Consider the following 22232-nt stretch of genomic DNA (forward strand, 5'->3'; position numbering starts at 1 on the left):
ACATAATATTAAGTCAGAAAACAAGGGTCTTACATCATACATTTGCTTCTGTTCTATATAAAATTATTTGAGATGAATTTGACAAATCATAGACAATAGTAATAACTGTTCTCTAGAATACTTCTCTTTGTCATTGAACAGTAATGAACTTTGGTCTATGCAGTTTATGCGCCCACACTGAAAGAAGAAAAGATCACTTGTGTCTCTTATCCATTTGACAGAGGGTAAAATGGCAGAATCTTTCTAAATGTCAATTTGTTAGTTGGGTAAAATATATAAAAAGGATGTTAGGGGCTGGGAAGGTGGCTCAGTGGCAGAGAGCTTGCCTTGCATGCATGAGGCCCTGGGATCAATTCCTCAACACCACATAAACAGAAAAAGCCGGAAGTCACTCTGTGGCTTTAGTGGTAGAGCGCTAGCCTTGAGCTGAAGAGCTGAGGGACAGCACCCAAGCCCAGAGTTCAGGCCCCACAACGACAAAAAAAAAAAAGGATGTTAGATGTATAAAATTAACAACTGGGTTCTGTGTTCCATTGCCCTAGCTGAGGACATTGTAGAGCTGGGACACTGATTCAAGCATAACTTGTCTAAGATAGCTCACAATACCCATCCAATGCATTATTGGACGCCATGCAAATAAAGCTTACTTCCAATTTTAAAATAAGATAGCCAGGGTCAGTGATGAAAAAAATCTTGTTTCTTAAATAAAATATCCTAAATCTGTTCATTCTTTATTTGTTCAATAAAAATTTCAATTAATATATTTTATAGGTCTGGGAAAATAATTCATATAATAGAGTATCTGCCTATCAAGCCAGGATTCTGAGTTCAAAACCCAGTATCACACCTCAAAAAATATTTTTAGAAACATTTTGTGATACTAAACACAGGGGGCAAAAGAATCAATTTTACATAAAACACAAAGTAAAATCTACAAAAAAAAAAAGAGCCAAAGAAAAACAGCACATTAAGAAAAAGTATTACTGGGCTCCAGTGGCTCACACCTATATCCTACCTACTCAGAAGGCTGAGATTTGAAGATCATAGTCCAGTCCAGGCAGGAAATATATATGAAACTTTTTTTTTTTTTTGGTCTGGTTATGGGGCCTGAACTCTGGGCCTGAGCACTGTCCCTCAGCTCTTCAGCTCAAGGCTAGTGCCCTACCACTTGAGCCACAGCGCCACTTCCGGCTTTTTTCTTTTTGCTTATGTGGTGCTGAGGAATCGAACTCAGGGCCTCAGGCATGCAAGGCAAGCACTCTACCACTGAGCCAACTTCCCAGCCCTATATGAAACTTTTATCTGCAATTAATCACCAAAAAAAGCCAGAATTGGAGCTGTGGCTCCACTGATAGAGCACTAGCTTTGACCACCAAAGCTCAGAGACAGTGCTCAGGCATTGAGTTTAAGTTCAAGGACCTGCAGAAAGAAAAGAATTAAAAGGAAAAGAAAGGAAGGGAAGGGAGCAAGAAAGAAAAAGAGAACAAGAGAGAGAAGGAAAGAGAAAAAGAGAAAGAGAAGAAGGAAGGCAGGGAGTTAGGGAGGGAGGGATGTAGTAAGGAAGGAGAGAAGGGAGGGAGAGTACTGAGACATTACTATAATTTCAATCTAGCATGTGTCCTAGATGATCTGTTGGGAGTCTTGTCACTTTGGGTGTCATGGAGCTTTTAAAAGATGGGCCTAGAGAGCCAGGCAACAGTGGGTCACACCTAGACTCGGGAGGCTGAGATTTGAGGAAAAGCCAGAAGTGGTGCTGTGGCTCAACTGGTACAGTGCTAGCCTCAAGCACAAATAGGCTCAGGGACAATGCCTAGGTCCTGAATTCAAGCCCAGGACCAGCAAAAAAAAAAAAAAAAAAAAAAGGATGGGTCTAGTGGCAGTTCTTCAGGTCATTTCATGAGGGATGACTCAACCGATTCTCTTTCTCTTTTTATCTGTCACTTCCTTGTCATGGGAGACACAGTTTTGCCTCAGCACTCACCTTATCAGTGATGTACCACCTTGTCACAGACCAAAACGAATCATGGCCTGACATGTGTGAAACTGGGAGGCACAAAAAGTCATTTCTCTTTATAAGCTTGTTAAGGCACAGAAAGCTAAGTAATACAAACATATAAACTAAATAAAGTCTAATTTTCCTAATTCCAAAAAGAAAATTCAAACAAAAAGAATAAGTTCTAAAAGGCAATCAAGTGACAATGATTAAACAAGACATTCCCTGAAAAAAGTAAATATTTGAAAATATAGTATCATTCATCTCACTCATAATAAATAACTGAAAATATAAGAAACCTACACCATCCATAATATCCAAGAATATTAATTTGCTTTGTACTTCCCACAGTTGACAAGAAGTGGGAAATTAGTATTTTCAGAGCTAAAACATGAAATTGGAAAAATGCTCAACATCAAGAAGAAAGCTGTGGAACTTTGAGAAATAAATGATGAAGAAGTACAAATTTTCAGATTCTTTCCAGCAGATGCTATCTTTGTGCATGTAATTTAATAGACTTTTGTACACACTAATTAACTTTTAACTAGATAAATCTGAGTTTTAACTTTAGTGCTTAGCCTGAGCTAAAATAGAGCTCTAGCTTAATGTTATAATTTGAGCAAGTTCTGAGAAAGAAGGTCAAGGGAACAAAGAGTATACTACAAAAACTTATCCACCGATAGAACCATGTTCTATATATCCCCAATCTCTGTCAAAATTGATTTTATTAATAGTCTGAGTAGACTGGAGAGATGTATCTGGGTCTACAAGGACAAAGCCTAATCTGAGATCGAAGCACAAGCTATACCTGCAAGAATGTGAATTAAAAGATATTATAATGGGGGCTGTGAAGGTGGTTCACTGGTAGAGCGCTTGCCTTGCATGCCTGAGGCCCTGGGTTCGATTCCTCAGCACCACATAAGCAAAAAGAAAAAAGCCGGAAATGGCACTGTGGCTCAAGTGGTAGAGCGCTATCCTTGAGCTGAGGAGCTGAGGGACAGCGCCCAGGCCCAGAGTTCAGGCCCCACGACCGGACCAAAAAAAAAGATATTATGATGTCAGTATGTCAGTCATTATGTGGTTGTGGGAATATCACTGAAGCACTTACACGGTTTTCAGACTCTTGCTTTGGAAAATTAGATCATGTTTCCATTTAATGAATGAAAGCTTGCATTGTGTAAAAGTTTTATTCTTAAGCCAGAATTCCTATGTTTGACTCCAGGTACAACAGCACATGACCTGCATGGCCCAGACCAAGTTACCTAACTTGTGTTTGCCTCAGTTTTCTCATATCTAAAGTAGGATTAATAATGCCACTTAGTTAATAGGATTGATAGACGTAGATGTGTATTATGCTAGTATCGAAGTACTGAGAACAGTAATGGTTCAATGACCATTAGATAATTCACACTATTATTTCATGGTATTTTAAGCATCTGTTTTTTGTTGAAAACTCATAGTAGTCATTTCAAATGCCTGGATTCACCTTCAAGATCACAGACAGTACACAAAATGGTGATAAAAGCTGATGGTATCCTCAGAGAGTTTGTTCTCTGCCCAGCAGAGTAATGGACAGGAGAATTACATAGTCAAAATACATCTTTTGAAAAGTCTCTTCTTTATCATAGAATTATATAGTTTGAAGTCAGGAAGCACCAATATTTCTTTATATGAACTCTGCCTCAAACAGCTTATTTAGGAGGACTTAATTACCATATGCACACTGCCAGTCTCATGTTCTTCCTCAACTCCAATTATTCCTCTTTCACTCTCTGCAGCAAGCAGCCTGGCCCTATTGAACTTAGAACAATTAAAACTTATATTCACCTAGCCATTCTTATATGCTCTATTTTCATTGTATATGCCATATTTTCCTAACTAAATGCTTTTAAAAGACATGAAATATGATAATGAATTAATCATCTTAAACTATTTTGATATCCCTGGGACTGTATTTTCAAAGTAAAATGCATAATAGCAATTTCATAAAGATATTTTTGTTGGTTAGATAATCATTTGAGCTTCCTATAATAAAAGGGAGGATTTGAGCATAGTAGGGAAGGATGAGATTTAGATGAGGATTCTAAAATTAAGTATATTATACCGAGAAAGAGCGGCGCAAGGAAGCATGAAGTTCACAAGTTATACCATGAATAATAATGTCATATATGTCTGATCCAGGAACTTTGTGTCATCCACAAAAAATTACCTGTCAATCTGTTCCCATCTAACATGTTAGCGTGCATATATAGTAAACCTCTAGATTCTTCATAGTTTCTTGGTAACCTGCCTATATCTGTTTCTCTACAAGTAGAATGAAGACAAGGCACAAACCTCAGAGAGCTAATGTTAAACAGAAGAGTCAGATATATATGCAATACATAAAACAAGCCTAAGTCAAATCTAGACTCCTTAACACTACTTCTCCTCGGATTGAATGATAGCTCTGTAACTTGGTCCTTACTGGCCACTCAGCACCCAACACTGTGACCAGTCTTTTCCTCACAGATGTTCCTATTTCCTATCCTATATTTGATTGATTTACTCCGTACAGTTTTGTTCCTCTTTAGTTCCTTCCTGCATGTCATATGTACACAGAGGGAACTAACAACAGGAAAATGTTTTCCAAGTGTCTTCAAAACTGAACTAAGTTTCCACATGTTACTACTTAGCAATATAACAACAACAGAAAACCAGTTTCTCTGAGATTGGGGGTAGGAAAGGCAGTAATCACACTGAGGGGTTGGAGATAGTCCTGAGATCTTTATTAGAAGAAGAGTTATAGGAAACATTAAACATCAAGAATCACTCAACTAAATGGCCAATGCAGATTATTGTCCAATGTCTTAATTTAAAAATTGTCAAAAATTCTAGAATGAAATGGTAGCTGTAAGATACACGGCTGAGTGGCCATTAAAACTGTGGGGTGATAGAAGGAAGACAACTCCTTACATCAGCAGGTCCAGGGGAGTGCAGCTCTACCTCTTAGTAGTCAAGATAACTTGAATAAGATATCTAACCTCCCCAAATGTCAGTTACTCACCTCCTAACAACATAAAAAATCCCCCCGGGGGGGGAGGGTTGGGGGGGACGGGGGGGAGGCTGGGAAGAGATGGGAAGGGTAAACAAAGGAGGAGGCTACAATGCTTGATAAGAAATGTACTCACTATCTTGACCATGTAATTGTAACCCCTCTGTACAGTATTTTCACAATAAAAATAAATAAATAAATAAAAAATCCCCCCAGGGCTCAATACATTGTAGCTCTGATTAATGCAACTGCTGAAGCTTGCCAGCAAATGACTTCTTCAGAACTAAAGAAAAGACTGAAGATTATTTATGATCACTTAAAAGTGATAAGCTTTTCATACATAAGCTTTAACCATGTGTATATTACACTTGCCACATACAGCATTACAAACGAAATAACTGGCTGCAAACACCTCCAAAAATTCCTTGCAGTCAGACTTACATAATTCATTGACAGTCTTGGATAACAACTTCTTGATTTGATGAACTTACCTGTAATAAAAAGTCAAAGAGAGCCATCTTGGACCACTCGTAGTGATGGATTTCAGTACAGCCCCACTCAGGTTTGGGGACCTTGCCATTCAGCCAGCAATTCTGTTTCAGCAATCGTTGATAAATTCCCCAGGTGAGCTTAACTGAAGAATGGGTGTCATTGCTTGCTGGAGCTAAAGATGGGTCCCAGAGAATAGCAGGACATGGGTGGCCATCTGTGGAAGCAGAAAAGCAAACATAATGTGAGCAGGTGATACTATGGACTGCACACCTGCCCTTGGGCAGGTCACTCACTCCTCCGCAGCCGCACTCTCTCACCTATCTGGTGCAAGAGATTGATAGACATGTTTCATGGTCTTGTGAATGTTTGAATACCTTAACAGTAATTCTGCTGTAGTGTTATAAAGTGGAAAGTTACTATAAACAATGAATTTTTTAATAAGACAATTTATAGATGTGGCAGGAATAGGCTACTAACCATCAATAGCAACGTAATATAGTTAATGTGGTTTTATTCCACATCTAAAAGCAGCCACTACAAAAAAAGGAAAGAATACAGACTTTTATTGTCTATTCAATGTCTGAGTGGAGTTGCTCTATATCTGTAATAACAGCTGTCTGATTTCCTGAGGCCACATTAAAATATCAGGGGGGAAAAGGATTTTTAGAAATCATGATTTCAAAGAGAAATTGTATGGTTCATACCAATAACTGTAATCTCCAAAGAAGAGGAGCAGTCCCAGATTGATTTTCTTCTCTAATAGAAACCACACAAGCACAATGGTGCTCTGAGGAAAATGTATTCACACACAACTTCACAAAGTGTACTTAGCAAATGTCACTTATTCAACTTCATGTGCATGGATAATGTGTTTTAAAATTTGTTGTCGCTCAGATTGCTTTTTGTCTCACTCTTGAGAGTTTAGCAATGCAATGTCTTTTATTGCAAAACTGTGTAAAGAATGACAAGCCTGATTAAAGTCCTTATAACAAGAAAGACCATGATGGGGCCCACTGAACATCACTTTAGGCTGAATATCAACATTACTCTCAAGCCCCAATTTCTTCCAAATAAAGGCACTGAGGGAGTACTCAGCAGTTTGCTCACAAATTAAAAATTGGACTGATGATCTTGAAAATATAAGAAAAGGAACAGCTACATTACAAAGATCTGAAAGGCCCACTTAACTCATTCCGAACAGGCCTGAACAACACAGTCCTCTGAAATTACAACTGGAATGTCTAGACATGCCTCAAGAATGTTTAGCAGCTCTTGGAAGAAGCCTCAGATGTTCTCAGTCTACAGCCTTCTTCAATGTTTCCTTGAAACTTATTTCACTTCCCTTCTTGCTTGCTTTTTGTGGAGTTCTTATCTACAGGAAACAGTCATCTTCTCTAACCATACTTGAATTTGGTGACACACTAATCACAATCATTTTACTAGCATTCATCTAATCATTCTAAACACCCCATTTCAGTTTTGTTCAAAAGAGAACTTGTTCTCCTTTTCATCTTGCAATTTGAGCCAGGGTATGTGTGAAGTCCTTTGGATCATGCAAAATATGTTACACTCGCTGGCATAATTAAGAGAAAAATAAAGGAAGAAACTTGAATCAGCACTAGAGAATTTTACTTGTACTGTCTCTCTCCTTTCTACTTATTTTTATAAATTCATTTTACTAAATTATCTAGGATGGTCCTAAATATTTCTATTAGATATAAAATTGTGATAAATGTGTATACCCAAAATACTATGCCAGTTAAAAAGAAAGAGAACATGGGAGGGAAAATTGGAGGGAGATAGAAAGAGAGAAAGAAAGAACACATTCAGGTAAAATTCAAGAAAGCTATATATCAATGTCTTTGGGCCAAAGTTTACATGAATAGTATTTTGGATTCCTAGGGTTTAAAAGTATTCAACGGGGCCTTAACGCTAATATTGAATTTCAAAAGCATATATTAATGCACAGAATAGGCAAGACATCATGGTTCCCTTGGTAATTTACAGAAAATCCCCAGAGGTACAAGAAAATGCTGTCCAAGAACAATCACAAATTCCTGGGCTATTTTCCCATTCTTTAGAAGCATTTGTTCCCTTGTAAAAATAATTACAAGTAAATCTTTTCATTATAAGAAATATGGAAGGGCTGGGAAGGTGGCTCAGTGGTAGAGTGCTTGCCTTGCATGCATGAGGCCCTGGGTTCGATTCCTCAGCATCACATAAGCAGAAAAAAAAAAAAAGCCAGAAGTGGTGCTATGGCTCAAGTGGTAGCACGCTAGCCTTGAGCTGAAGAGCTGAGGGACAGTTCAGGCCCCACAACTGGACACCCCCAAAAAAAAGAAATATGGAAAAACAAAATGCATAGCACAGAAAATCAAAATCATTGATAATTAATAAATCGTTCTATTATTTGTATATTTACTTCCAGCTGTTTCTTACCTCAGCTATTCACATCTATGCAAATGGCCTGTAGAAACTTAGACATACAGCTAACATTTAGTTTGAGCTCAGCTCAGACTATGGAAGCAACAAGATCTTTTGAGTTATATTAATGTTCCTTCTTAGCTTTATAACAAGAGCTCGTGTGTTAGGATTAAATGATACCATGCACTTAAACCCTTATCATACTTGCATGATGAAAACTTTCAGGATGCTTTCATCTGGCTTTTTGAACTCTGCAGTACTTAATGTTATCCACTCTGTGGTGCTGTGGCAGGTATGACATATATGCTAAACCTGATCTAAATATTATACAAAGCCCATATGTTAACAAAACACATATACTTCCCTAATATGTAATTATAATGTTTTCATGTATCCCTTTCATTGTTAAAGGGAGAAAAATATAAAGAGAAGTCAACATATAAACAATACTCTTAACCCACGCCACTGGAGAGCTCTGGCAGCATTGTATAATGACTATAACAACATATATGTCACATAATGTATCTGTCTTTAACTGATCTTTGTTGCTTATTAAACAACTACTATGTGACAGAAATTATCTAGAACCTGAAGCTTAAATTTGTAAATAAGTGCCTTTTTTCCTCCTGGTGATTATATTTCTATCAGGGAAAAAAAGCAATAGTTGTATAATTCTTGTACATACTGTTTATATATATATACATGCATACATATATATAGTTTGTCAGAATTCCTTCATTAAATATATCACAAACACATTTTATATTGTAAGATAATAATTGTGATGTAGGAATGTAGCACCATGGTGAGCAAGCTCAGTAAAGGGCAACTTCAACTATTTTAAGTTTTGAGAGCCACGGAGCCTTCTTCAGAGCCCTTAACTGTGCGACTACCTATTTCCATGTCAGTAAGCACCAATACAGTAGCAGACAATAACTAATTGGTTGTGACTAACCCAGTAGTATTCCATTATGACCACTGAAAATTGAATTTCATGTCAGTTTCAAGTGTCACTCATTTAAAATTGTAGAAACTCTTCAGTTCATAAACTAAAGCTAAATAATGTGCTATCTTGGCTTATATGTTAGAACTCCTTCTAGCCTAGTAATTGACTCTATTTTTCTTACCTTTTCTCTACTTTAGTAACTCAAGTTGTACAAATGGCTTATTTTCTATCCATAATTAAAAGGTGATTCTCAAATTGCCAATGATGGTGGCTGATAGGAATGATTGTATTTTTTTCCATAGTCATCTAGCAATGAGAATACTGAATACCAAGTAAAGATGCTATTTCCTGCCCAGCAGATCTGTGCATGTTAGGAAAGGGGATTTCCAGAAAATACAAAGAAAGTAGGGAAGTGTAATACCCATACAGCCCTGAATGGCAAGGCCTCCTTCCTGTGTTCCTTCTGAGGTCTTGCCATGCCTGGATGCCATGTCTAGCCCTGAAAATGATCACAATAGTCACTGTGGCTCCAAAACTCAGAGCAAGCTTCGAGTACCACTATGAGGAGAATTTCATTATATATATTTCTCCAGCTTTAAAAAGAATTAAATGAAATTTGATAGATATGAAATGATGGCATTAAAAAAATAACCTCTGAACACAGGAGCCTGGTTAAAGCAACTTACCCTGAAGTGTTTCAGAGACGAATTCATCTCTTCACATTCCACTTTGTCAAAATGATGCAGTACTGTGCTCTCCAGAGAAATTTAACAGTGAAGACATAAAATTCTGACTGTCAGAGTGGTGAGAAAGCAGGTTTTAAAAGATATGTGGGTGTTCATGTGAATTAAAGGTTATATGGCTCTCTTAAAAAATAAGACTTGCCAGAAAAACTTTTGCCCAATATCTGTATATTTCTCGTCATTTTGTTTTTGTTTAAAAGTACAAAGAGGACCATTCTTTTGAAACAATGAATATAAAACTTAAGCAGGAAGGTATGCTTCACACAATCTCCTTTGTCTCGATGAATTAAGTGTCTGCCATTCATTCTAACATTGGCCCACTGGCTTTGCTGAATTAGAGGTGAACACAGAATACTGGATGGAGCTGTGAATGTCTGATTGTAATCAGCAGTAAGCAAAAATAAGCAAAAATGTCCTGAGCTCAGAAATTAAAAGTCCTTTTTACCATATTGACTAAATTCCAAAACTCCTTGTAAATAAGATAAATAAAACAAAGTGATAAACCAGCTCAGAACCCTTCATTAAAACAACTCTGTAAACTCACTAAAGAAAACCAAGGCCAGTCAAACCTTGTGGGATACCTTTGGTAAGAGAAACAAAACAACTGGCAGCAAGAGAGTAACAGCAAACATATATATTACAGTCTTCCCATTGCAAAAGGTAATTGCTAATGCTCATGCAGCTCCATAGTATCACAAAAATCTGGATATTAATGACTCCTTAAGTACTATTAGCTCTATTTTTCTTCAGTGTTCATCTTAGTAGGACAATTAAGAAATAATAGACTGATGAGAAAAAGCAGGCCAAATCTCTTGGCTTGAAGTGGACCAATGTACACATTGGTAAGCAAGAGAGTAGGCAGAGCAGAAATTCAGGATTACCTACAGGATCCAAAAATAAGTGACTTTGAAAAATCAGATGCAATTTTACATGTACTCAGGATTTTAAATAGTTAATTCACATGCTAATTCACATTGTTAATTCATTAAAGAAGTGTTTGCAAGCACTCCTATTATTTGTATCTATTTGGGCCCTAATTTTTGCTTGGATGGAAAGAATTTAGAGTGATATGTACTAAAAATGGAGACTATAGAAAGCCCCAGCCCAAGGGAAGATCTGAGTCTTGAAGGCTCAGCATTTAGTAGAACCTGTAAATGTTTGCAAAGAGAATGGGTGCTTTGAAGGGACCAGTGAAGATCTAGCTGAGATCTCGGCTTAAAACAAAGAGATCAAGAAATGTTGTGCCTCAGGAAGGCAATTAGATGCAATGGTTCACAAGGAAAAGATAACTTCTGCTGAGAGGGAACCAAAAGTAGGGTAAGATAGTAAGGAAAGGAATTACAATTGTTCAATATATTTCAAAGACCACCAACTGGTCTCTACAGGACCTGAGGAGTGTTTTCAACTGTTCTGCTAAGGCACTGAGTTCTCTTAGAGACACAAAGAGTACTTGCAAATATACCTGGAAGGTTTGAGGGTGAATCAAAACAAAACAAAAAAACTAAAAATCTTTAAAATAAATAAATCTACATAAAGTTTCATGATCTTTCAGGTGGAAGATGTATGTAGAGGCAACATTTTACATTCTTAACATCTAAAAATCTAGATTCTATAGTTCTAATATCTAGATTCTAAGAATCTAGAATCTAGGGTCAACAGAACCAACCAAGTCTTGAATATAAAACCTATAAATGATTTGTCTTAAAAATCAATTTGTAGGGGCTGGGAAGGTGGCTCAGTGGTAGAGCGCTTGCCTTGCATGCTCGAGGCCCTGGGTTCGATTCCTCAGCACCACATAAGCAAAAAGAAAAAAGCCGGAAGTGGTGCTGTGGCTCAAATGGTAGAATGCTAGCCTTGAGCTGAAGAGCTGAGGGACAGCGCCCATGCCCAGAGTTCAGGCCCCACGACCGGACCCAAAAAAAAAAAAAAAAATCAATTTGTAGGCAAATTGAAATTGCAGTGACAAATTCCTTTATACATGTTAGAATGGCTATTATCATAAATAGTATAGATAAATTTCTTTTTATCTATGTAAGGAAAAGAGAAACTTCATTAACTATTAGGAAAATGTAAATTCATTACAGAAAACAGAGGAATAATAAAAGTTGGATATACAGTCTAGTAAGCCCATTGCTAGGTAAAAATCAGAGAACTTGAAAACAATATGCTGAAGAGATATCTGAGCTACCATGATCATTGAGGCCTCATTTACCATGGCCAAGTTATAGTAGTAAATGGCACCCACTGTTTGATCAATGGGTGAAGAAAGTGAGCTATGTATACACAATCAGATTAAAATGCAAATAATGGAATGCTATTCAGCCTATAAAAAGGAGAAACGCTATTACTTGAGACTAAAAGGATTAATGTAGGGGATATTATGTTAAATAAAATAACAGAATGGACAAATAGTATGTAATCTCAGTTATATATGAAATATTAAAAAAGGGGAACTACGTGGGGACCATGGGCTCACACCTGTAATCCCAGATAGTCTGGAGGCTGCCATCTGAGGATGTGGGCTTGAAGCCAGCCCAGGCAGGAAAGTCCATGAGACTCTTATCTACAATTGACCACCAAAAAAGTCAGAAGTGATACAAGTGACAAAGCACTAACTAGCCTTGAGAGAAAAGCAAGGGGAAAAGCTCAAGGGCAGCGCTCACGCCCTGAGTTCAAGCTATAGAACTGGTATTAAAAGAAAACCAAACTAGAGAATAAAAGCATAGTTACCAGAGCCTGGATGAGGAGGATAAACAAGTAAAAGGGAAATGTCTATTAAAAGGCATAATAAAGAAGTTAAATATGGTAGTGTGTATATGATATATAATCCTCTTACTCCAGAAATGGATATAAGAAGATCCTAAGATTGAGGCCAGCTCAGGCAAAGTTATCAACATCCCATCTCAAAAACAAAATTAAAGTCATATTCAAAGTCAAGTGCTTGACTAGCAAGTGTGAAACTGTGGGTTCAATCCTGAATATATTTTTAAGTGCACAGTTTCAGTTAAATTTCCTTATTTTGTTTCCTTATTATTTCCTTCTTATTCTGAAGAAATGAGGAATTATATATAATGATCTATTGCTCTATATAACAACTGTAATAAAGGGTAATCCATTGTATATTTCTACTTAAAAAGATTTTATATGCTTTCATAATAAAGAAACTCTAAATATGTGGGTGGATGGAGTTAATTTGCATGATTTAATCATTACACACTATAAATATATATACACATATATATCAAAATGTCCCATTGAACCCCACCAAACTTATATGATAATCAATTGACTAAACTTAGTAATAATTAGAGAAGCAATAGATTACTTTGCAGTCTAGAATATATTTTTTCAAATGAAAGTAAGCTTTTTTACTTGTACAAATATTTTCTACATCATAGTTTATCTTCCTCTAAGTTGGGTTGAGTTAAAATTATCACATTTCCGCAAAAGTTAGAAGCTGAGGAGGTAGGAAGGAAGAATGTCTTGTGACTCCATCAGGAACTACTCAACAATTTAATGACCAGTTCTGCTGTTAAAAACAATGTCCTTCTTTGTTCTGAACCTTTGACTAATGGGCAGAAATTTCTACTTTCTAGGTCTGCCCTGGACTTCAGTTATATAAATGGAAACTCCTAGACTCTTCCTGTCTCTATATTCCATTTAAAAAAATAAGAATGAGATGTGAATTCTCAGTTGTGCCAGACTCCAGCAACAATCTCATTGTACAGATAAAGTCTTAATCACACTCAGGTTACCCAGCCTGGAGTGATTCTATGTTTATTGATGTAGCTAAAGGAGCCATGAATACCTAACCAGAGTAATCTCACATCACAGGGCCAACTACATAACGTCTAGTCTTCATCAGCTATCACCACTGTCTGCAAGATAAAGCGATGCTCAATATCCACTGACCATAGACTTATCTCGAGCCATATCCTCATCTATTTGCAGTTTCCTGAACATATTCTACCTCCTAAGTGCTTCATATCTACTCTATTTACCCTTCCTGTTTCACACTCCACTCACAGTGACTTTTTTAAGCTTAATTTTATTGTCAAGGTGAGATGCAGAGGGATTACAGTTACCTACACAAGGTAGTGAGTACATTACTTGTTGAACTTGTTACCCTTCTCTTATTTTTCTCCCACTTTACCTGTTAAGAGTCAATTAGGGCATTATTTCTTCAGATAGTTTTTATAATTTCTGAATCCACTCGCCTATTAGTGCAGTCTAAGACAAATTCCCTCTCTTTCTCTTTTCTCGTAAAAATATACTAATTGAGGTATTTATTCTATGCTGCTTATGCAGCAAGTCTACTTAACTGACTCTTGTCCAATCTGGGAGCTCTGTGAGATCAAAATGGACTCAAAATAAAAAATGTATTTGATGTGATCTCCTAGTAATCTTTAATCTCAATGTTCATACTATAAATGAATTCAGAGAGATTGAAGCAGTTCCAAGGATGTGAAAAGGTTTCTAGGCCCTTGTTCTGTCCAGGTAATAACAATTCACTTCCAAGTGTCCATATTTCAGTGAGACTTGGGTATACTGAGGGCAGATGGGGGAAACACCACTGCCTCTCACTGCCCAACCCAAGACACTGTTATGGAAAAGGAAAAACTTGAGACATCATAGTTACGTGCAGGAACCATATTTCAACGTTAGGCGGGTTATAGTCTAGATCATGAGTGATGGAGAAAGCCCCAGGCTGCATTCATAGGAGCCAGTCAAAGTGAAGCAAGTCACAGTGATGAAGAATGATACTACTGAGTCCCTCCAACCTATGCCCATCCTCAGCCTCAAGCATACTACCCAGAAGACTTGCTATTCTCTGGGCCTCAGTTTCTTCACCGAAAATCTGCATTAAGGATATACAGAATGAAAGTGTGTCGTACTCCATGAATGAAAGTTATTGCTATGATTCAATATAGTCTCCAATTTTTAGGTGCCCATTTATTTATCAATATCTAGATAAACTAAAATCTAAAAAAATCATATATCACAGAGAACTAAATCAGCTTAGAAATTGATTGAAAATAAAAAAGTGCTATTTATGAGTACTACTCTGTGGTTGGAGGCACTGTGGTATATACATCAACTGAATTCTTTTTTTTTTTGGTGGGGGGGGATCCGGTCGTGGGCCTGAACTCTGGGCCTGGGTGCTGTCCCTTAGCTCTTCAGCTCAAGGATAGTGCTCTACCACTTGAGCCACAGGGCCACTTCCAGCTTTTTTCTTTTTGCTTATGTGATGCTGAGGAATCGAACCCAGGGCCTCAGGCATGCAAGGCAAGCGCTCTACCACTGAGCCACCTTCCCAGCCCCTCAACTGAATTCTTATGACAAGTCTAAGGTAAGTGCTATTACCACCTTCATCATCATTATTTTATCATCATCCCAATAACACTAGAGAAAAAAATAAGACACAAAGAGATTGGTTAAGTTAACCCAGATCACACAGCAGCAAATAGCAGAAACAGGATTCAAAGTGGGGATATCTTTTCTGCCAGTCCAGACCCTTAACCACATAGCTCTCTTCCCCAGTGCCAGGCCCATGCTTCACACATAAAAGTAAATGCCATTGAATTGAATGGAGATACCCAAATTGGACTAAAAGGTGAAATAGGAGCCAATTAGCTGAGTTAGAAAGAAGGACTGTCTAGTCCAGTCATACCTGTGTGGTTATTAGACCAAACCAGAGCTGCAGCAGCTTTAGCTACCATGGAGATGGTATGGTGTGGAGATCAGAAAGTGCTAAGGAAGTCTGCAATCAACCACAGTTATCTCCAGGCTTCCAAACTTTCAGGGCACCCACTAGCATCAGTTCCACATGGATGGGGATTCTGGACAGCTTTGATCACTGATACAGCCTCAATGACTAAAAGAGTGGTTGGCATATAGTAGGTGTTTAATAACTACTTGCTAAAGGATAAAGAGAAATATTCCATGGATGGGAAAAGATTACATGGAGTTAAGGCACATGCATGCTTTACACTGCAACAACCATTCAAGGCCTCTTCTATACCAACCATATACAGGATCAAGGAAGAAACACCAGAAACACCAAAAAAGTTGTCAGTTGCCAGGTCCTGCAGGGGGCCAGAGAAGGTACGTAGTGAGCAAACAAGAGACACTATAGCACAATGCTGCTTAGAATTCAAGCTCAGTAAACTTTTGTTCACTGAATGAATGCAAGTATCAGGCTGACCAATTCAAAGTGATTCTTAAAGAAATATCCTCAGGGCTTCTCTAATAAAGAATACAATGTACTTTCAGTCTAAAATTTCAAAATAAAATATGATTATATGCTCCCAATTAAATGTTTTTGAAGAAAATTTAAAGATATGTCAAAGATTTGTACAGTCTGGAAGGCAATGTATTTCCAAGTTATAGGTGCATCAGAATTGCCCTCAAAATTGTGTTCAAGGTCCAGCCACCAAGTGGCTTATTTATGCCTCATCTAACCATTCAGAAAGCTGAGGTCTGAAAAATCATATTTGGAAGCCAGCCCAGGGAAGAGACTTCATCTCTAATAGAATCACAAAAAGCTGGGCTAGAAATGTGGCTCAAGTGGTAGAGGACTAGCTGTGAGCAAGCAAGCTGAGTAAGTATAGGACCTTGAATTAAAACCCCATATCAGCAGGGGAAAAAAAAATTTTCCGCAAGAAAAAAACTATGCAAATAGACCCTCACATTTATCTGACAGCCTGAAGGATACAGTTGCAAAGATGCCATCTTTGCTTCCTCATCTAGCACAGCATCTCTTAGAACTCATAGTGCTGTCTGAGTATACTGGAAAATATGACAAACAGACCCCACTTCTCCTGCTATCTAATGAGAAGAGGCAACGCAAGCTGAAAAACAGTGAGGAATTTGGGCTCTACAATGAATTTAAATGGAACTGTGTGGGGTGCCTGCAGTTTGTCATCTCAACAGCCTGCCTTCAGAAACCCCAGAACTAGGCTACCTTGATTCAGTATGACAGCTCTGGTGCAATAAAGCAGAATCCTAAAAATAAAACATGCATAATTCATCTTCCACGCTGGGCATGAAAAATAGGACGATGCCTAAATGCTACCAAAATGATGTCCCTTGATATCCATTCACATTACAGTGGGCATTATGAAGGAAGCTCAGGCAGAACTACTAAATCAAAGAACACACTTGTGTACTGGATTTTCTTTTCTTACACTCTTGACTTCACAAAAACATATCTTTTTTGCCTTACTCTAGATAAATATTGAAAATATGCTCTTCAAAAAGGTTATATAAATGTATCATCACCACACAACATCAGTGCCTTTTAGAAGGCTCTGAGACTCTTATAAGAATAAAAAGGCAAATAAGATTGGCTGATCATTGGAAAATTTGTTAAGTGTTGAGCACTCAAGTGCTCAGAATGGTATATTACAACTTTCCTTTAATGGAAATATTATCAAAGTAAGATTCCTGAAATAAAATTAAGTAGGAATGTTGGCATAAGCAGTAATAGCAGAAACTAGCATGCTAAAATTTGTCAGTAACTCATAATTTTGCCAATGTGTATATGACAGATATCTGGGCTAAAAGAAGCAACATATAGAGATGTTAATTCCACTGCTCAATAGCTAGGTTATACAAGATAACTTTTATAACCACTCTGAGCCCCAGAATTTCCCTATTCAAAACAACAGTAATATCTGTTAGAATTGTTTTGAAGTATAATGGACAAAGACATCAAAATTAGTGTGGAGCAGAGTTTCATGGCTCACACATGCAAACTTAGCTACTCAAAAAGTATGGTCCAAAGCCAGCTGGGTTAGAAAAACCTGAGAGTCCATCTCTAACCAGAAAAATGCTGAGGTATGACTCAATTGGTAGAGACCAGCAGAGCCTGCAAGAGGCACCTGACTTCAAGCCCAAGTACCAGAAAAAAAAATTATAGGCTTATGTAGTATATAACAGTGAACTTCATACATATTTTGTTTAAGATTTTGCTGACCTTACAGCAAAAACAAATTATTTTTTTTAAAAATCCAGATAATGTATTTTATGTTTGAACCTCTTCACAGATATGCACAGTATGAGAATCTGCACCAAGGATGACTGCTACATTTAATATTGCTGTACACTATCTAAATACTCATGAACTTGCCATTCCCAAAGTGGACCCTTCTCATTTTCTAGCATAACTTTGGATATCTTAGTGGTATTCATGTAATACTGGTTAACTTACCAACTTCAAATATATCTTTGGTATTCAAAGATAATCACTTAGAATTAATTGTTAGACCACCAGGATCTCATTCCAGAGTCACTGGGCTAATGCGTGTGATGATCAGGCCACCCATATTAGCTTGACCATTTAACAGCATCTCTGAAGATTTGCTGCATGTGGAAGGTCTTCAAGATACCTTAGTTCAACTCACTTTTCAGCTTTAGAATGGTGTGGAAGAATCCAATAGAAACAGAACTTAGAATTTGAGTTTTAATCTTTTGTTGGGCTAGTGGGGTTTTTTGTTTGTTTTTTTGGGGGAGTGGGGGGGGGGTTGCTGGTTGTGAGGCCTGAACTCTGGGCCTGGGCACTGTCCTTCAGCTCTTCAGCTAAGGTTAGCACTCTACCACTTGAGGCACAGGGCAACTTCCAGGTTTTTTTTCTGCTTATGTGATTCTGAGGAATTGAACCCAGGGCCTCATGCATGCCAGGAAAGCACTCTACCTCTGAGCCACCTTCCCAGCCCCTGGGCTAGTGATATCTGCACAATGCTGTGTTACTCTTCTATAATACCATGTCCTAACAGTGAATGATCACAGTGATATAATCAGGAGGGTACACAACCTATACTCTATAGCATGCTGTGTGGCTAGAGTTTTGTTTATTTTTAATATATGTTTTATATTTTGTAGCTTATCATATATACATTATTCTAACCTGTTATGAGATTTAACTATAAAGCTATAAGAGGTTGTGTTAGATGACTTTGCCCAACTGTAAGCTAATGTAAATGTTTCTGTAAAATACCTGATCATATTTAAGATAGCTTGAACTAAGTTGTGATATTTGGTAAGTTTGTATATTGGATGTATTTTCAACTTCTGATATTTATCAACATTGTAAATCAAAGCCATCTGTAATAAAAAAAAGATTCTTTTATCTTCAAACTGAATCAACAGAGCTTCACCTGAGAGATAGAGGGCAAGAGAATCATTCAGATCACAGTGTTTGATTTTCTCTTGAATCTCCCTTTGCATCTCTTGCATCCCTCTTGTCTGCAGGCAATCTGTGTGACTTCAAGCAAGGCACCTAACTACTCTCTCTTTGGATCTCAATTTCCATGTCCATTATATATCTGTCAGAGTCCCAGGCTCTATGACACCTGGATACACCTCTAGAATTTTAGTAAGAATTTTAGTAATGAGATAAAGGAAACAAAGTTCTTAGAACAGAATGGTGCCTGGTATAACGAAACATTGAGGAAGTCCTAGCTATGGCTGAAGTCATTTTCCCACTGAGAAAAGAGCCTGCATCTGTGTGCAGTCCTAGACACACAGATGATAGATAGATAGATAGATAGATAGATAGATAGATAGATAGATAGATAGATAGATAGATAGATAGATAGTGCTATAATGGATATATAGATGTAGATACAGATACATAGATATCTATATGTCTGTATGGCTATAGATATAGAAAGATATACAGATATAGACGCATAGATATCTATATAGATCTATGTATAGATAGATAGATAGGTAGATAGATAGATAAATAGATAGGTAGGTAGATAGATCATTTGAGACAGATATAGAACATTTGAAACAGATTACTTAAAAGATTTACTAGCTATTCCTCTCCATTTTTTGTTAAAAGTTGTATTTCAAGACTAAGCCACACCACCAGAGAAACACATACCTAAACCAAATCCTATTATTTGTCAGAAAACCCATTGTCAAATTGCACTACAGAGTAATGCCAAACAGACCACACTGACGATGGGCTTCACAAGAATAAGCTCTATAAACATCATTATGTGTGTTGTAGAGATGCTTCCAAAACAAATTTTATTACAGTCACAAGTTTTATCACTGCCTCATTATGAGAACCTCCAGGAGAAATTCTAGTCTGAATGTAACACTCAAAAGGATAGTGCTTCTAAGTCGTGGAGAAGAGGAGCAAATACAGTATAATTACTTAAGTATTAGTGACACGGGTTGAGAATGCATCCCTACAGTTATTTGACTTACAAAGTGCCTACCATGTGCTCAATTCTTTACTAGGACCCTGACATAGCAAATACAATAAAGAATACAAAAAATATCTCTGCTTCCTTACACCTGGATTATAGAGAAAAGGAAAAGATGATTAGACAATGATTACAATGCAGATATGTATAATGTGATAATAGGAATGAGCCAGAAAGAGAATCCAGGTTAGTAGGTAAGATCTATTACCTTGTTGGGTTGAGAGAACAGTCCAAATAAAGCTAAGCTCAAACTAGGAGACCAATTTTATGGTCCAAGAAGGAAAAAGAAACACATTCTTGAGGAAATTAGGATAAAAAAGTCACAGGGCAAGAAAAGGTTATAAATAAGTAGACAGAAAGAGCTACTGAGATTGTAAGATTATCCATATCATAACTAGAGCTACTCTATTTGCACACTTTGCATACTAGTATAATAATCTGCATGTATATAATTGTATTGAGTGTTCAGAAATACATGTTTCTTAGGTTCCTGATAAGACTTGGCTTTATAAGCAAGTAACTAAATGAGAGGAGGTATCAAAGAGAAACAAAAAAATAAATAAAAGAAAAACAAATGAAGATATAGAAATGTGATATAACTTTACAGATTTAATCCATCATATTGAGTCCAAATACTTTTGGCCCTGTTGCTTCCTTTCCATCACCATTTGGAGGAGAATGGGAAGAGGAACACTCAGGCCATATTGAGATTCTACTCCCCCTCCTTCAAATTCAAATCTTTATTCTAAATCTTTACTCTGGAGATTGAGAACAAAGAAATAATTATCTAAGAGGAATACTGGTAACAAGATTGCAAACTTAATTAAGCAATCAGAAGACTAGAGATTCAGCCATGGATTTTTTATGAAAAAAATGATCACTGGGGATTGAAGGCTAAAAGATTTTTGCCCAGTGATCACTGAGCCACCCATTCCAACTCAACTCCATATGGTTGGTATTTCATGAGGTTAGTGTAGTTAACAAAACTAGTCCAATCTTTGAGTCAGCGGTATTTTCCATGTACCAACTACCAGCCATCCTGGTGAGGGAGACAGTATTGTCTTTTCAAGTGGAAGAAACTGAGAGAGGAAAAACATTGCAACATTTCCAGATAACATGGCTGGTGAATTCAGAGCCAGGCAGTCCAGCTCCAGAGCTCATGATCTTAATTGCTACTTGGAATTTTTCCCAACATCCTAAGAAAGCTCAAAGAAGATGTTACAGTACTCTGCCTCAAGCTATACCACTTTCTCTTCTCTGTATCCTTTATGACATGAAAGTAAAGAAAAATAACTCAGGAGAGACCTCTGTCCTACTGAGCCAGGACAGCTCCATGAACACCTGTGTAACCAATGCCTGTCCCAATGAGCTATCACTCATGCATGGTACTGTTGGGATAATCAGGTACATACTTACCTAAATCCGCTGGTTAACAAGACTTCTGCTTCTGAAATATTCTAGGCCATTTACCAGCTATGACAATTGGTGCCAGTGACTTTGCATCAATAAGCCTCAGTTTTCTAAATACTAAATGAAAACAGTAATAATGCCTACCTCATACCATCACTGTGAAAGCTTTAGGAGCCCATGCTTACATGAACTCTATAAGCCCATTATTCAGTAATGTGCTTAGCAGTGAGTGCTTTTCCCAACATCAGATTAAAGGTTCAAGGGGCTTTCTAACATTGGCATGCTTTATGAATCTGAGACATCAAAACATCACTGTGAATCTAGAGCACTTAGACATGAACCAGAATAAGGAAAGAATGCCCTATATAAATAACTGGTGTGTCAAGCAGTACCCATTCTAAAACTAGATTATAATCTCAAAGCCAATGGAAAAGTGGCATGTTCTCTAGAAGCTCCAAGAGCTTTAACTCACCCATCCCAGGAAATCTCTCTGAAATGCTAATTGTGTAATTGTGTGTGTGTGTGTGTGTGTGAGAGAGAGAGAGAGAGAGAGAGAGAGAGAGAGAGAGCGCTCTGGAGCTTCAACTCGGGGCCTGGGCACAGTCTCTGAGCTTCTTTGGCTCAAGGCTAGCACTCTACCACTTGAACTCCAACTTTTTTTTAACTCCACTTGAAGGTCCTGCTTTTTGGGTGGTTAATTAGAGATAAAAGTCTCATGGTCTTTCCTGCCCAGGCTGGCTTCAAACCATGATCCTCAGACCTCAGCCTCTTGAGCAGCTAGGATTAGAAGCATGAGCCACCAGCAACAAGCAAAAGACTAAATTTTAGGGTGATGGTAAGACCTTTGAGAACCTTTTGAGCACCTTGTGCCCACCTGTAACATTTGTAACTTCTAGGGTCATTGTGCTTTCAACACAAGCAACCGACTCCCTGGATTTTGGATGCCAATCTTGGCATAGCTTCAACATTC

General features: G+C 37.5%; 1 protein-coding gene across 3 annotated transcripts in view; it reads right to left on the reverse strand.

Moving 5' to 3' along the window:
* Nucleotides 1-22232, reverse strand: part of Gask1b (golgi associated kinase 1B) — a 53999-nt gene that overhangs the window by 28475 nt on the left and 3292 nt on the right. For all 3 annotated transcript variants that reach the window (XM_042668435.1, XM_042668433.1, XM_042668434.1), the window contains one exon: nt 5516-5730. In XM_042668435.1, coding sequence (XP_042524369.1) covers nt 5516-5730 — 215 coding nt within the window. The remainder of the gene's footprint in view (nt 1-5515; nt 5731-22232) is intronic.

The sequence above is a fragment of the Dipodomys spectabilis genome, unplaced genomic scaffold (assembly GCF_019054845.1).
Source record: "Dipodomys spectabilis isolate Male_0828 unplaced genomic scaffold, ASM1905484v1 ptg000436l, whole genome shotgun sequence".
NCBI lineage: Eukaryota > Metazoa > Chordata > Mammalia > Rodentia > Heteromyidae > Dipodomys > Dipodomys spectabilis.